At 42.0% G+C, this 16,308-nt stretch overlaps 1 protein-coding gene across 1 annotated transcript in view; it reads right to left on the bottom strand.

The window, feature by feature from the left end:
* PGM2 (phosphoglucomutase 2) overlaps positions 1–14,516 on the bottom strand; it is a 28,559-nt gene extending 14,043 nt beyond the window's left edge. Inside the window, exons 1-6 of the mRNA XM_037002869.2 lie at positions 14,360–14,516; positions 9,641–9,808; positions 6,303–6,409; positions 3,239–3,323; positions 1,304–1,387; positions 1,004–1,197 (exon numbers count right to left, since the gene is read on the bottom strand). Of these exons, the coding sequence (XP_036858764.1) occupies positions 1,004–1,197; positions 1,304–1,387; positions 3,239–3,323; positions 6,303–6,409; positions 9,641–9,808; positions 14,360–14,410 (689 nt within the window). The 5' untranslated portion in view covers positions 14,411–14,516. The remainder of the gene's footprint in view (positions 1–1,003; positions 1,198–1,303; positions 1,388–3,238; positions 3,324–6,302; positions 6,410–9,640; positions 9,809–14,359) is intronic.
* Between the last annotated feature and the right edge of the window lie 1,792 nt (positions 14,517–16,308).

A 16,308-nucleotide genomic window follows, 5' to 3' on the forward strand; every position in this document is an offset into this window, starting at 1 on the left:
CATTGTTTTGACTGTTAGAATCTTAGATTACTGTCCATTGCTTTTCAGAAAGGAATAAATGCATGAGGTCATCTCTTAAAACAAGCATATCCTTGAAATAAAATGCATGGAAAAATGAATATGCAAGATTAGTGAGGACAAATCTGGTAAAATATCTCTCAGATATTAAAGTGAATTATAAAGCTGTCATAAATAGAGCATAGTAGCCATAAAAAGGCAGATTAAAGGAAAAAAATAGAATCCTGAAGTTGACCCAATTTGAAATGGGAAATGTGAGAAGCAATAAGGCTTAGATATGCTCTGATGTCTGAATTTAATTTCTGGAGTTCTACACCTTACAAACTATGTGACTACTGCTTATTTGCTTACCCTCTCTGTGTCACAGTTTTCTCATCCATAGAATGGTAATATACCAGAATCTATTCTCAGCATTTCAGTGAGATTAAAATGAGATTAATTAGTACAAGCAAAGGACCTGTAGCATATAGCAGTTATCTAGTATATAATAAGTGCCCTCTTAGTGTTAGAAGTTGTTTGATAAAGATGATGTTTTCAATTAGTCAAAAAAAAGATAGATTCTTCAATGTAATGTGTTACTATAACCACAAAACTTAAAAAAAACACCTAAATCTGCTTTCCTAGTTCATGCCTCAAATGAAATTAAAAATCATCAGTCACTCCAAAGATCTAGATATTTCAAAATGTAAATGTGCAAGTCCTAAAAAAAAGCAGGGGGATTTTTTTTAAAAAGCAATCTAGATGTAGAGAAAGTCTTCTTATGTATGACACAACACTTAGAAGTTGTAAATTAAAAGATAAATGTTCAGCAAAAAATTTCAATGACAAAGTCCAAAGGTAACAATAGAAGGGAAACAACATTTAAAATAAATGAAGACTGGCAGCTACAGGATATGTACCAACTGAAGAGAAAAACTTGATGAAAGCTGATAGAATATGGATGAATCACATCAACTCACTTGAGATAAGTTTATGATCCACTTACCTGTGAAAACAGTATTTTTTAAGGTCTTCAAAGTAGCTTTTACTGATGGAAGCACTTGGGTCATGAAGAAGTGGACTGCCATTAATTAAAGAATCATCCCACGCTTGGGGCCATGGCTCTAAATTTTCTTCAATAGCTTGAGAAATCCCTTTATCATGAGGAGAGATGATCTGAGCTCCATTAGCCCAGTAGACCTGGAGAACACAGGAACATATCCAGATGGTTTATGGTTAATGGAGTAAAGGCACGAGTTACCTATAATGTAAATGTATAGGAGCGTGGACAGAAAAAGTAAAATACCTTATAACCATTATCCTGCTTTGGATTGTGAGAAGCAGTGATCATGATTCCAGCACAAAGTTTCAAATGTGAGACTGTGTAGGGCTGTAATAGCAGGAAACAAGAACAGTTTTAAACACAAAAATTAGATATATTTAACATGTCTACTGCACATTATTTGTAACAACTTGTTCTCTTTTAATAAATATAACAGATAAATATCATAATGTGTCATTCAATATTTTTGTGTCACACCCTAGTAGTATACACTTTTAGAGCTAATTCACTGCTAAAATCCTGGGATGTGTACCTGAATAAGACAGGTGAGTGGAATATAGCCAACAATATTGTAATATCTTTGTATGGTGACAGATGGTAAGTACATGTATTGTGGTGAGCATTTTGTCATGTATGTAATTATTACATCACTATGCTGTACACCTGAAACCAATATAATATTGTATATCAATTATACTTCAATTTAAGAAATTAATTTTTTAAAGGTATTTTCCTAGGTGCCTTCTCCTCATTTTGTCTTCTACTTGGTAGAGCTAGAAAACTCCCAAGCCAAGGTCTAATCCTCTATTTCACATTCTTTTAAGCCTTCTACTTGAGTCAGAAGCCTATGATTCAGTTTATTCCCTCTAATTGCTTTTTCTTCTCTTTTCCCCCCATTTGCTTTTAAGGAACAGGTTGAGCAAAATGTTAAGGAAATTGAGAGTGCTCTTACAGCCTGCTCATTAAACTCCCCCTCCAGGGTTTAATTTATTTGTATTCCTACTTAGCTCCAACTTTACAAGACTACCCAAAATGGGGAGAGGAGCAGGCTTATGCCCCCGATGAGTTACTGTACACAGGCAACCTGAGACTAACCATCTGTACCCTCCACCCACCCAGCTAGAAACACTGCAGCTGTTTGTCCCCTTAGGAGCTATTTCAAATCCCTTCGGTGTCCAGGAGCAAAGAAAAGGGAAGAACCACTCCACGGCATGGGAAAATCATCATGAGATACTCATCTAATTCACATGTGATAGAAAAATAATAGCAATGAACACACATAGTACAGAATACCAAGGATTCCTGAACATGTGGCAATTTTTCAATCCAACAGTGAAACCTGAGCTACATTTGGATATGCCATTGAGTGTCTACTGGGTTGCTGACTATCTAGGAAGTGTCGCATCTCCTTGTCAATAAACTGGAGACAATCTAGGAAGCGATACATCTCTCTGTCAATGCACTGGGGACACTCAACACAAAACTAGAGGAACTTACTCCTCTATATATACACTGTCATCTCTACTTGATGTAACTGCATTTGAATTAAGTTTTTGGTTTAATTTGTAAAAACACATATTCTCAGCATCTGGCCCCACTCTTACAGGCTCTGTTTACTTTAAAGCAACAGCTGTCATAGTGCCTATGGTCCTTCTCTTAAAATTTTGCTACACTAAAGATTTGATAAAAATCTTACTAAAACATGCCAGCCATTCCTCCTATCCTGACAAAGAGCATATTTAGAATGAAACATTTGTATAAAAAGCTGGTGCACCAACTTGTCAGAAATATTTATGGTAAGCCACTTGAGGTTTGAGGTGAATTCAGATTCATACCCAAGAAGTTTAGCTGGGAAAAAGTACAAACCAAATGAAAAAAAATAACGTACAAACAAATCAAAGATGTGCCGACTAGCTAAAACATCCTTTGAATGCTAACAAAAGGAGAATTGCACTTAAAAAAAAATCAATTCTGATTAATTAAAAGTTGAATAAAAGAGAAATATTGTAAGGATGTGGGAGGAAACATTCACAAAGAGGAGAGAGAGTGCCTGACAAACACCAAGGAACTCTTCTGTCTTCCAAACACCCGAATCCCAACAGCACTAAACACTAAAATTCAGCCATGTCCCATCACTGATACTGTGATAGGGTATCATAAAAGGAAACGGTTACTTACCACAAAGGGGGTGGGGGTTATGCCAGAAAAGAGGTACACAGGAATCCCCTGAGTGATAAATGTGGTTGCAGCGAGCCGGGCAAATCTGGGGAAGAAAAGGAAAGTAAAGTGGTTAGGACAGTGGGCGACAGTCAAGAAGGAAATGAACACTGACAGCTTCCTTAGGTTGAGTATAGCAGCCAGATCATGGAAAACGCTTATTGTATTTCCACTGGCACAGAGCATTAAAGCTGGAGGAATCTGAGGAGTCACCTTATTCCACTTCTTTGTTTTACAGAAATAGGACTAAAGCCAGGAAAAACTAGGCAACTTGTCCCATGTCCATCAGCCACAGAGCAGCCAAGCCAGGCCTGAATAGAAGTCTTTCAACTCTGTCTCAGTGGTTCTCAGCCAGTTTTGCCCCCATGGGATATCTGAAATGTCTGGAGACATTTTCGGTTATCGCTGTGGGGTGGAGACAAGGTGCTATTGGCAACTAGAGGCCACGGGTGCTGCCGAATGCCCTACAGTGCAGTCCCCAACAGCAGAGAATTATCCAGCCCACTATGAAGTCACATGACAACACAAGTGGCTGAGGAAGTCTAGTCTAAAGCCGTGGCAATCCTATATACATCATGCAGACTAGAAGGTGACTAGATGTTGTCTTATATGAAATGGAAAGCATACTAGCATATGTATGTGGGTATGTGATTTTATATATATATGTATGTGTGCATATGACATATATATGTATATGACATAAGTCCATCTTGGCTCCAGCTCTTAAAAGAAGACTTATATCTCCTACACTGACAGTTTCTCAACTTCCACAGTGACTGGCTTAGGGGAGGACACAGACCACGGCACCACATCTTCATACTTGCGGTAAAATACTTTACCACAGTAACTGAGCAGTTTACTTCCCAAGAACATTACACTCTCACAGGATTAAACAACCAGATATATATTTTCCCTGTCTTCAAGTATTTCTTGAGCACTAGCTTTATGCAACATTACTCTGAGAGCTGGCTGGGGCCAAAGAGGAGATCTCTATACTTTAAGAACTCAAGCATTAAAATTCCTAGGATCAGTAGTGATACAAAAATGATTTTGACAGCATTAAAAAAAAAAAAAAGAGGCTCTACCTAGGGGAAAGTAAAAAATATTGAGGTAACAACAATTTTAATAAAAGCCTGAATTATATCCAAACATGTTCACTGGAAGACACTGAGGTCACTTTCACCCTCATGTTCATCGCGTGTTCAGCCAGACCTTAAAGGCTCCTTGTGAAAGTGGGCAAATGTGTATGATAGCAAACTAAGTCACAAATGTGCACAAGAAAGAGTCACTGTGTTCTCTGCATAGGCCTGAGTTATTGCTATGTTCAACACCAATTATTTAAAATTGGAAGATTAAGAAACTAATAAACATTTCCTTAGGTAAAATACTGAGACTGCAACAGTTTCCAACTCTTTAAGAAGATTCCATTTACTCATCACGAATGTTTTACCATGTACTGATTTAAAATTCACACAACCTCTGAATGTCTTGCACGTTGTAGGCAATAGAGAGCACATAGAGGTCTACTCCATACCATCAAACTCTGAGACTTGCTTGAACCATAAACTCAAACAGAATCAGTAACATCAGCCCCACTTTAAGGAAATGATACAGCTCCAAGGCCAGATGAGGAAATACCTGTACAATGTTAACATATCTATAGGATGTGTCAACTAGAAGCAGGGTAGTGAGCCTAATCTGAAGAAGTTTGAGAAACTAGAGGCACACGTAGCTGTGTATATATGCACTATGCATGCTTTGGCTGGAGGATTTGACCTGTCCCCGGGGGCAGTAAAGCAGGCTTGTCATCTCATTCTAATTGTAAATTCACTGACTGAGAACTGACAAACTGATAACCTGGTTTATACTACATCACTCTCCAATGAAGGTAGTTCATGTGTATCTATCCTGACAGCTCAATCTTCTCTCTTGCTCTGTTGACAAAAATCAAATTTTTGAGCCTGCAGCTGAACACCAAAAATTTTATGTCACCCTGTGTTGATCCTGGGGTCTAATGTCATCTGGTCTTTTGCCCAGCCCACACTCCCTTCCTCACAGCCACACATGTTCCCATCAGTGCCTCTCTCTAAGATGAGAAGCTACTGATAGGCAAAGATTAGGACTTTATGAACACTTCCATCACTATAGAGGTAGTAGACTTTTCATTAATATTAAATATTTATTCTTCCAATCTAAGAAATTACTAATATTTATACTCTGGAGTGATAAAAAAATCCATCATAATAAGAAAAAGTGTTCAAGTAAAAAAGAGGGTCACATAAATGATTAATAAGAGTAGAGGCTGGCAAACTACAGCTCATTTTGTAAATACTTTTATTTACAAAAGCCATGCCCATTGGCTATGGCTCCGTGTTTCATGCTCCATGGCAGAGTTGGTAGTTGTGACAGGCTGTATGGCCCACGTTGTATTAAGATGTTTACTACTTCTCCTTTACAGAGAAAAAGTTTGCAGATAACTGGTATGCTTATTCTGTCTCCTTCGCTCACTTTATAATCTTAGAGCACAGAGGTAAAAGTACATTACTTACAAGTTGTTGTGAGGATTGAAGACTAAATAACTATGTGCCTGACTCATTTTCAGCACTCAAATGATTGCTGCTATTACTAGCACACCCCCACCCCCACCATCATCACCATAAGCCTATAGCTACATGGGAGTCCGGCTGCTTTGGGAATGTTACAAGAAAGAGGCTTGAAATGCGCATTCAAGTATGTGAAGGTGCTCATGTGGCTTGTAAACGGTGGAAGAAAAAAATTATGTAAGTGTAAGAAAGTGAAAGAGAGAAATAATACTGCCACTTAAAAAATTTTATTTCATTTAGATAGGTATTAAATTCAAAACTGCCTATATAATTTTAACCCATAGAACTAGAATTCTTGAAAGTTGCAAATGGAACATACTCGTCATTTTTATAGTTCATTAGTGTAACTGACAATGTGCTGATAAAAAAATAAAACCATAAAATACACTCAAAAAAAATATTTTTTAAACATCTTTAAATACCTTTTGCTGCTGCCTCCACTTGGTGGATGAGCGCGAGCATCAAAGCTTATCACGACACCTCTTTGCTTCACGTCACCAAATTCCTTTTCCAGGTATCGGCAAAATCCCTAAAATATACCCCGTGGATAAAAGGAGTATGTTGTATATGTTTAAGCACATCATACATGTATCACAAATTGTTCAACTTTTCTTTACTTTCACAAGAGAACATTGTAGCAGAGAGAGGGGAAATCCCACCATAACTAAACAAACTGAACAGTAAGAAAATAACAGCTCTGTTTGTCTATCTACACTTATCAGGTACTGTGTTGTATACTTAGTGTCTATTATCTATGACCCCAGATCAACTTTGCTGAGGAACCCCACTTTACAGACCCACTTTAAAGACAGGAAAACTAAGGTGCAGGGAGGCTTGTGCAGATATGTGAGTAGCAGAGTCTGGATTTGTGCCTAGGTCTGGTTAGAGGTGGTTCAATGTGGGGGTTAAAAGCACACAGAATCTGGTTTTGTACCTACTCTGCTACCTACAAGCAAATGATAAATTTCTTTCTCTCTCAGTGCTTGTTTCCTCTTCTGTAAAACAGGAATAACAATACTTTCACGACAGTTTTTAAGTGTTAAATGAGTCATTTAATCAAACCTGTGAAGTGCTGAGAATCCCACACAAGTTAGTCTTATGCATTTACTGTTATGGGCGTTGTTTAATCAGTTTCCTTCAAAACCTATACTCTTTCCTTTTTTCCATAAAAGTGTCTTAACTCTTAACATTGTGGTCTGTTATTTAAGTGCTTCAGTGTAGGCTAAATGATCACTTTGGAGTGGTGGGAATTGTGGAGGAAATTACCCTAAGGGGTGGCCGATTGAATAAGATGGTCTCTTGCCAAGGGGTTTCAGCCCCAAACAAGTTCACTTTGGATTCAATTGACCAAAGAAATGATAGTAAAATGTTCTTGGGGTGAAAGGCTTATACCCAACTTTATTTCCAGTGGCAGGTCAGTCATTAAAACCACATTCACTCAGAGCGAGTCTGCACACAGCAAGCCGGTCTCTGCCTCTGGGCCCCTCTGCCTGCACAGCCTTCCTCTGGGTCTCTGTCCTTATCACTGCAGGCACTGCAGGCACTCCAGCCTCTGCTCTGCTCTCCTGCAGCCTTGCAGCCATGCCACCGTGTTGCCCAGAGCACATGCCAGGGCTCTTTATATAGAGTCAATAACGATGCATTGACCACACGTATGCAGTGAGCTAGCTGACCAGGGCCAGGTGAGAATCCTGGACCCAGGAACCTTCACTTTACCCACAGATGGCCTTTATAGAATCGATTCATCTTAAGTGCGTAGGACTCTCAGCACAAGGTCTTTGCCCAGAAGAGACCAATTCTCCTTGGGGAGAGGATGTGTAAGAGGTCCTAGGACCTTTCTGGGGATAGATTTAATCATCCCTAGAAACCAGATGTAGATGAACACAGGAGAAAAGGCTCCAGGTTCACCTAGAATTCCTTAGGGTCCCCTAACAATGAGGCCTAATAGGAGGTATGACCAACTGGATTTTCCAAAGATGGTCATGGCAATATATCCCATCCCATGTGCACCTCTAACCTGACATTGATGTTCCTACATTGAGAGGTGGGTATCTATGTGCCCCCTCCTTGAATATGAGTAGCCTTATTGACTCACTTTCAACAATGAGAATATGCTAGAAGTAAGAGATTTATTTGACTTTCAAGGCTAAGATCATAACAAGTTAATACAGCTTCCAGTTGGCACACACACTCTCTCTGGATGCTCTCCCTTGGAACCCACGCACCATGTTGTAAGGAAGCTCAGGCCACATGTGGTGTTCTAGCCCCAGCTACAATCTTAGCCAAGAGTCAGCAGTAACTGCAGACCTGTGAGTGAAACAGCCTTCAGATGATTCCAGCCTCCAAGCTAGCTCAGGTGATACGAAACGCAGCAGAGATGAGTTCTCCCTACTGAGTTCTACCCAACAAATTTGTAAGCAAAATAAATGTGAATATTGTTTAAAACCAGTACGTTTTGGGTGACCTGTTACACAGCCCTTGTAACCGGAGCAGAGGGTGACCTTATCCAGCAGCACAATTCCATGTTACCCATCAACCAGAATGGGATTCCCAGGCTTTCTCCATTCTAAGTCTTCTCTCCAAAAAGATCTCAGGGAGCCCTACTGTTTAACAGGAATTTGTAGCCAGTGGTTCCCATGGCAAGGTTCTATACCCTTCTCAAGATTTCCTTTAGATTTTATCTAATATATGCTCAGCTCTGCCTTTTAGGCTGGGAGGTACATGTAAGGTACACATTATCATCACTACTCAGATTTTCCAGAATTAAGTCTAAGTAGTTTAAGAACCAGAATCATCTTTCTACTTCATTCCCCTTATAAACAGAACTCCGGATACTTGGCAGTGACTCTTCTGTTTTGTCAAAGACTTCATCTCTGTTTCTGAAAGTTGGGTCTAGACTCTGACAGTAACATTCACAAATGTAGGCAACAGAACTCGGCAATCATTTCCACCTATACTATAAACTAAAACTAAATAGAATTGGCTCTTGGTTATTCTGGAGGTTAGAAAGGAGTTTCAATGCCTGAGTCTGTACAACCATACACAAAAATGACCAGACCATAACAGGCAGGTCAGCTTGGTGGATCTGCACTGGAATGAACGTGCCAGTGCCATGAAGGAATCTGTCTGTTTCGGTCATTATTATATCCCCAAAGCCTGGCACATAGTAGGTACTCAGTAAGGCTGTTAAATGAATGCATGAGTGAATGCCTACATGAGTTTTGAAACAAGTGCTGCTTCACCGGCTGCCTAAGCCTTGCTTTATGGAGCAAATGTGTGACTCCCTATGATGAGGTAAACCCCCAAGACCGGGCTGCAGTGAAAACAATTATGCCTGTCAAATACAGGAGCAGCCTGTGGTTAAATTAATTAAACGAGGCCATTAGACTGAGGTGGTTTGAATGCCTTAGTAGCCACTTTAGCAAACCAAAACCCAAGCCTATAAATGCCCTAAGGTTAAGAAATCAAAACCTAAGGACAACCAATCACAAACAGCCAACTAGCCTTTCCCCCATTAACAGCTTCTTCTCCTGTAGCCAATCTCTTCATTTCCTTGCTTTGCTTCCACCTGGCTTCTGCCTCTTTTCTACAGATGTCTCTCCCCAGGCTCTTGTCAGGAGAGTTCCTATTCACTTCCAGTTTTGTAATACCCAATCTGAATAGATTTTTTGCTAATAAACTCTTAAAATTGTTAACATGCCTCTGTTTACCTTTTAACACTGGGGATATGTTAAGAATGAGAAATATAAAAATGTAGTACCTGTGTAGTCTGGATGATGGTCAAGTCGTTCATATGTGAAAATCCCACTCCCATAGCAGCTCGAAGACCTGCTGTCCCAAACTCCATTCGAGCCCCAAAACATTTCTGTAGTTCTTCTTTATTACCTTCTGCAATTAGTTGTTTCACAGACTCCAAAGTTAAAGGATTCTGCAAAATAGAAATGTACACACCAGATACTGGTGAATAACAGAGTGAATATCTGAAATATAGAAGAATTCCAAACAATTCTAACCTATATAAGAATGATACATACATACATACATATATATATACACATATATATATATATATAATATATTTGAAAAGCCTATGCTTATGTATAGGCTTTTCAAATTTCTGATGCTTTTGAAATTTGAAATATGAGGTACGGTTTTTAACATTATAATGCATGATATTGTGGTATAGGAAGAAATACATATTTAGTTTTTATTCCTGGTTCCTGGCACAGACCTTCTAAAACGCTTAGGATTTCCTGAGTGACAGGGTAAGAAGAGCATCTTCTGTAATTCCTAATAACCCCCTTTCACCCCTCCTGAGTTCATGCTCATAGTGACTCTAGGAGGAAGGGGGGCTGGTTGTCAGAGGAACCACCAGGTGATTAGAGAGATGGAACTTTCAGACCCACCCCCTGACCTCCAGGAAGGGGAGAGAGCTGGAGATTAGGTTCTGTCACCAAAGGCCAATGATTTAATCAATCACTAGGTAACTGATGCCTCCAGAAAACCCCAGACAATGGGTTTCTGAGAGCTTCTGGATTGAAGAACATGTGGAGATGCGGGGAGAGTGGACCTCCTAGAGGGCATGGAAACTTTCCCCATGCCTTATCCTATGCATCTCTTCCATCTGGCTATTCCTGAGTTGTGTACTTTATAATAAAAGTGGTAATGGTAAGGAAAAGGTTTCCCTGGGTTCTCTGAGATGTTCTACCAAATTATCAAATCCAAGAAAGGGGATCACGAGAACCTCTAATTTATCACTGTTTAATCAGAAGTCCGGGTGCCAACCTGGACTTTCAGTTGGCATCTGAAGTTGGGGTAGTCCTGTGGAACTGAGCCCTTAAGCTGGGGGATCTGCATCAACTCCAGGTAGTTAGCGTCAGAACTGATTTCAATTGTAGGACACCGAGTTGGCATTCACAGATAACTGTTAAATAGGTTGGTGTGGAAAACCCACACATTTTGTGTCTGGAGTGTTGTGAGTAGAAGGAAACATTTTTTTTCCTTTATAATATGAGTATTATTTTCTTTCCCAAATATTATTACTTTACCAAGGTAGGCTTTCATATAAGCAGAATAAATATATATATTTTGGAATCTAACACCCAGAATGGGATCCCAGTCACACCATCACTTACCAACTCTATGCGTCTCGGCAGATTATTTAGCTTCTTGAATTCTTAGTTTCCTTATTTGTAAAATGAGAACAGTCTAGAACCTCCCTTAGAAGGTGGTTTTGAGGTACTTTATATTAAATTAACATAAAACATCTTTGCCTGGCACTTTGTTGTAATAAAAAGTATATTTTCTTCCCTAGCATCTTCAAATTTTCCAAGTGATGAGATTATACAATATAAATTAAAAACCTTATTTTTGTAATGTTTTATAATTTGTACCATGCTTCACATACCTGATCAAATATGAATCTTGCAAAGACTGCCAGAGGCTGGCAAACAACAAAAACCCCATTTTATAGATGAGGAAGCCTCAAAGAGTCAGTGACTGGCTTAAATTGTGTAATAAGCATTAACCTATTACATTTCTACTACATCACTGCTTTAAACAGACACTCATATGAATCATTTAAGTTAATTTCAAATTGCCCTATTTTCTTTGTATCACAGCTACAGAAAATGTTAAGAATGAAGAACTAGGACAAACATATTAATTTCATATCAGGCTTTTACATTAAGAATTCTGAGAACCAATAAAGTATTTTATCTTACAGGGATCATCCAACTAGATGAACATGCAGGCAATAAATGCCACATAATTAAACTTTGAGATGCTATTGCAATAAAACCTTGGCTTTCTGGAATTAAGCCCACAGTTCTACATTGTTGCACCTTGGAATCAAGTTAAAATCCCTCTTCTCTGGTTGACAGAATCAAGGAAAGCCCCACCTTTTGATTAAAAGCAATAAACTTATCACTGAGCACAACCTGACCAATGAGACCGTCAGTTTCCCTCAAGGAAGGGCTCAGATCTGGAACATAAAAGAAGTTCAACAAATATTTGCTGAATGAATGAGAAAAACAGCCGGTGATTCTCTCATTCACAGTGTAGGTATGGATAATCCCAATTGGGCTTTGATATATATAAAAGAACAAAATAGCCTGAAAGAAACCTAAGGAGGCAGAGATTTAAAAAAAAGATTAAGAGGGCAGCAGAGATCCGAATCAGCCATGGGCATCACCAAAGCTGACAGCAGAGAAAAAACCGGGATGAAGGCAGATTGGAAATGCAGAGGATACCACCCTCGTGCAGGAATCGGACCAAGGGCTGCCACGCTTTTAGCTGGCAGCAAGTTCTCTGCTTAGTGTCTGCTTCAAACCAAAGAAGAAACAGAGAGAAAAGAGCAAGAGGAGTAGTAGAAATTTAAAACTAACAAGGAATAATATCCCCTGGCTTGTAGCCTGGGAGGTACTACCTCTCTATATAGAGATACAGCATATTGTGGCAATTAGGCTTTTAATTCCTCAAAGGGAAAGTTCTATGGAAAAGTACATTACCACCTATGACTTTAAAAGAATTCTACATAGTCCAAGTTACTAAGATATTACAGTGGAAACATTTTCCTTCCCTTAAGACTTATAAGGCTGTCTTTCCAGGAAAGGAAAAAGAACTGCCACTGACATCCGGTAAGGGGTATGCGGACATTTCAAGTGCTGGGGCCAGAGGGTAAAGAGGAAGACCTGGTCCCTGCTGACCGGGCTTGCAATCTCCTTCATTAATTCATCAAATATTTTAGGTATCTACTCTGACTAGAGCACTGTGTCAGGCCCTATAAACCATGGAAGTTTGTGATGGAGTGAACACGGGAATGATTATATAATTTTCTGAGGCCCAGTGCAAAATGAAAATGTGGGTCCTCTAGTTCAACAGCTTTTAAGAATTTCAAGACAGGGCAGCTGAGCGTTAAACCCAATGTTGTGCCCTTCTAGGAAAACGGGTCCTGTGCCACCAAACGGATCTCATGCCTTTGAAGTCAGCCCCAGGGACAGACATTAAACAAATAAACCTAGAAACAAGTTTTGTTTTGGTTTGTTTTTTTTTTACCAATTGCAGTATGACCAAGAGCTATAAAGGGAAAAAACAAGATGTTTGGAGAGAGAGTATTAGGGAGACATAATTTACTATTGGGAGTCAGGGAAGGCCTCTCTGCATATGTTCCGTGTAAGTCCAGACCGGAAACATGAGTAACAACATGAAAAACAAGTTCAGCAGAAGAGGGCAGAAAGGAATCTTCTGGGAAAACAAACAGCATGCCCACAGGAACAAGCAAGGAGTGAAAGGCTCGAGAACGAGAATCAAGCTGGAAGGGTGAAGAGGGTGATGTCCGGAGCTGGCTCCCTGACTCCTAGGTGTGCTGTGGCCACACACAGGACACATACTAGGAGTGCAGTGTCCAACGGGTTCCCTCTCATCTTCTCAGCCTGGTCGGAGGCCTGAGGAAGACGCCTGCAGCCAGGCAGGCCCTATCAAGCACCTAGGAGAGGTGGATGGGAATGCTGCTCTGCCAAGTTCCCAGGGGCAGGAGGAAGGAGCTGGTTGGACGGAACGAGGTGGGTCAGTGCGGATGCACAGCCGACTGCTGAGGACAAACCCGGAGTCTGAGTGACAGGGAGGGCGCGCCACAGTCAGCCCACACCCGCCGGGTCGGCCGAGTTCAGATCGGTCCCGGATCACTCTCCTTACTCCGGAACTTGTAGTCCCGCCCGAGCGGATGGCCGGATTTGTCCCGGGACCAGCTTTTCTGGACAAACTCCAAATCCGCCACTTGCCCGCCGGACCCAAGGAGGCCTGGCCGCTACGGCTTCCTCCATCTTCCCGTGTGTGATAAGAAAAACAATTTCTGAGAAAAACAACTTTTTTCCTGACTTGCTGCCTAGGCATTTTACAGTATTATCATCCAGCTCCCACGCATAAGGATTCCGTAGAGAAACTCCCGCTTTGCCTTCCCAGGGCATCTTTTAAAATACCCACTTAGAGTCAAGCCCGGACACAGCGTCCGCCACCAACCACCTTACAAGTAGGTGTTGGTGGCCCTGCTCTCCTGCTCCGGGCGACCTGGAGCCGAGCACCCTCCCCTGCTCACTGCCGCCCACCCCTTGGGCAATCTGAAGGTGGCAGGTCTTGTGACTCTACTTCCTTTGTGTGGATGTGCTGAAACTGCGCCTTCAGTCAGAAGGACCTGGTGGGTTTCACCTCCCCAGCCGAGCTCGGATGCTGCGGGCGTCACCTGCCACCCCCGCGTGGGTGGCCCGAGCTTCCTCAGGGCGCAGGTCACAATCTGCACATCCTCACTTCCAGACCCCAGCCCGGCTTCTCCAACCCGAGGGACCCGGGCCGGGCAGCTGGGGAGGCGCGAGGGAAAGGAGCGCCGGCACCGGCACCCACCGCAGGAAAGGCTGCCCGGCACCGGAGGAGCAGGCGGAGGATCCGCGCCGCCTCCCGCTCCCAGGCTCCCCAGGCCGCTCACCTTGTCCCACCGCAGCCACCGCGCCGTGTCCTGCTCCAGCCGGGCGTCCATGCCAGGGCCGCTGCCACCAGTGCGGCAGGCGGCGAGGTCGCCCTTCCGCAGGGCGGGGAGAGGCGGAGGCGGGGCGGAAGGCAGCGGCTACGGAGCCTGCGGCGTCCCGGGGCGAAGCGACGAGCTCCGCCCGCGCGCACGCCTCCCGGAGCGAACCAGGCCGCCTGGGCGGGCAGGCGGGCATGCGGCCGGCGGCCGGCGGCGCGGGCGGGGGGCAGGGGACCCCGGGCAGGGAGGCGGGGAGGGGGCTGCTGAGACCTGGCACTTGAGAAACGTGCACGTCATCCCTGGAAGATCCCCAGGTCACCCCCATTCACACAACAGCTGTTGATTGAGTTCTAGCTGCGCCAGGCACCGTGGCCGGTGCTGGAATACAAGCATGAGTAAACTCAGGAGCCTAAAAATTAGGTAGAAATTCCGAGGGTCAAGGATAACGGAGAAAAATATTGAGAAAGAAGCACGAAAAGGGGAGGAGTAAGATAAACACACCTTGAAACAGAATGGAGAGTCCAGAAATAAAACTACGCGGGTAGTTTAAACACGACCGCACAAGAGGAAAGGAAGTTTTTTTGTTTTTGTTTTTGTTTTCAGTTAACGCTGCGGGCTCAACTGGATATCCATAAAAAAAAGAAAAGAAAAAAAAGACGCGTGAGCCCCTACCCCAAGTCACATACAAATATGCATCCCAGATCAGTTATAGATCTAAGTGTGAAAGGTAAAATGAAAATTCTAAGATAAGAGGACATCCTCATGTCTTTGGGATCATTAAGCCATTAAGGAGATGCATGCGGTGAGTGTGAAAAGGCATGTGGGAGAATGCTTCTAGCAGCAGTATCTGTAACAGCTCCAAAGTGGAAACCACCCAAAATCCACCAACAGTACAACGGATAAATACATTGTGGTACACTTATCCAATGATATAAATAAATTATGGCCTATTTACGCAGCAATGAAAATGAACTACTATGCACATCCTAGATGAGTCTCATAAACATTACCTTGAGTGAAAGAAACCAGACCTTCCTTTCTACCCACCCCCAAATAATGGACCTTTTCATGTATACCAAATTCTAGAATAAGTGAAAATATAGGGAAAGAAAACAGATCAGTAGGTTCCAAGAACTGGAGTTGGGGGAAGTGTTGGTCACAAAGGACACAAGAGAATTGGGGGTCATGGCACTGTTCTGTATCTTGACTGAGATGGTGATAAACACAACTCTATGTGCTTACGAAAACTCAAGAACTGTACACTCTAAAGGGTACATGTCACTGTATATAAATTATATCTCAAAGTCTTAGGATTTAAAAGTTTTAAAAGGATGCAAGACTAATTTTGGATGCCAAGGGAATGGTTACTTTGGGAAGGAGGAGACTGCCTTCTGGGATGCTGGGACTGTTCTACTGACCTGGGTAGTGGTTGCCCACTTGTGTTCACATTGTAATATAATAGTTCACGGGGCTGCACTTATGAAGTGGGCATATTCTATGTGTTCTATTTCAATTTTAAAAAGAAAATATATATCCAGGATATTTGATATCTACATGTAACAAGAGAGGCATATTAATTATATTATCATACCAGTTAATGCATATTTACAAATTGATAAAAATGTTGGAAGGAAAGCAAGGAGATTCCATAAGGGTGCATGTTACAGGCTGGGGTAGTCTGGGAAGCTTCCCTGAGCACTTGAAGCTTATATGGAGACAGGAGGGAAGGAAGGATACAGTTAATGTTGGAGGAGGCAGCCTGAAAAATGCTTTCCAGATGGAGAGAACCGCTGGTCTTTTTCCTAATTGATAGGCTGGAGAGACTGGGGCATGGTGAGAGGAAGAGGAGGATGGGCAGCCTCCTGGGCTCCACACCTGTCACATCATCTGCAGGTCTACCACCCGGGGGC

The sequence above is a fragment of the Manis javanica genome, chromosome 5 (genome assembly GCF_040802235.1).
Source record: "Manis javanica isolate MJ-LG chromosome 5, MJ_LKY, whole genome shotgun sequence".
In the NCBI taxonomy this organism is placed as follows: Eukaryota; Metazoa; Chordata; class Mammalia; order Pholidota; family Manidae; genus Manis; species Manis javanica.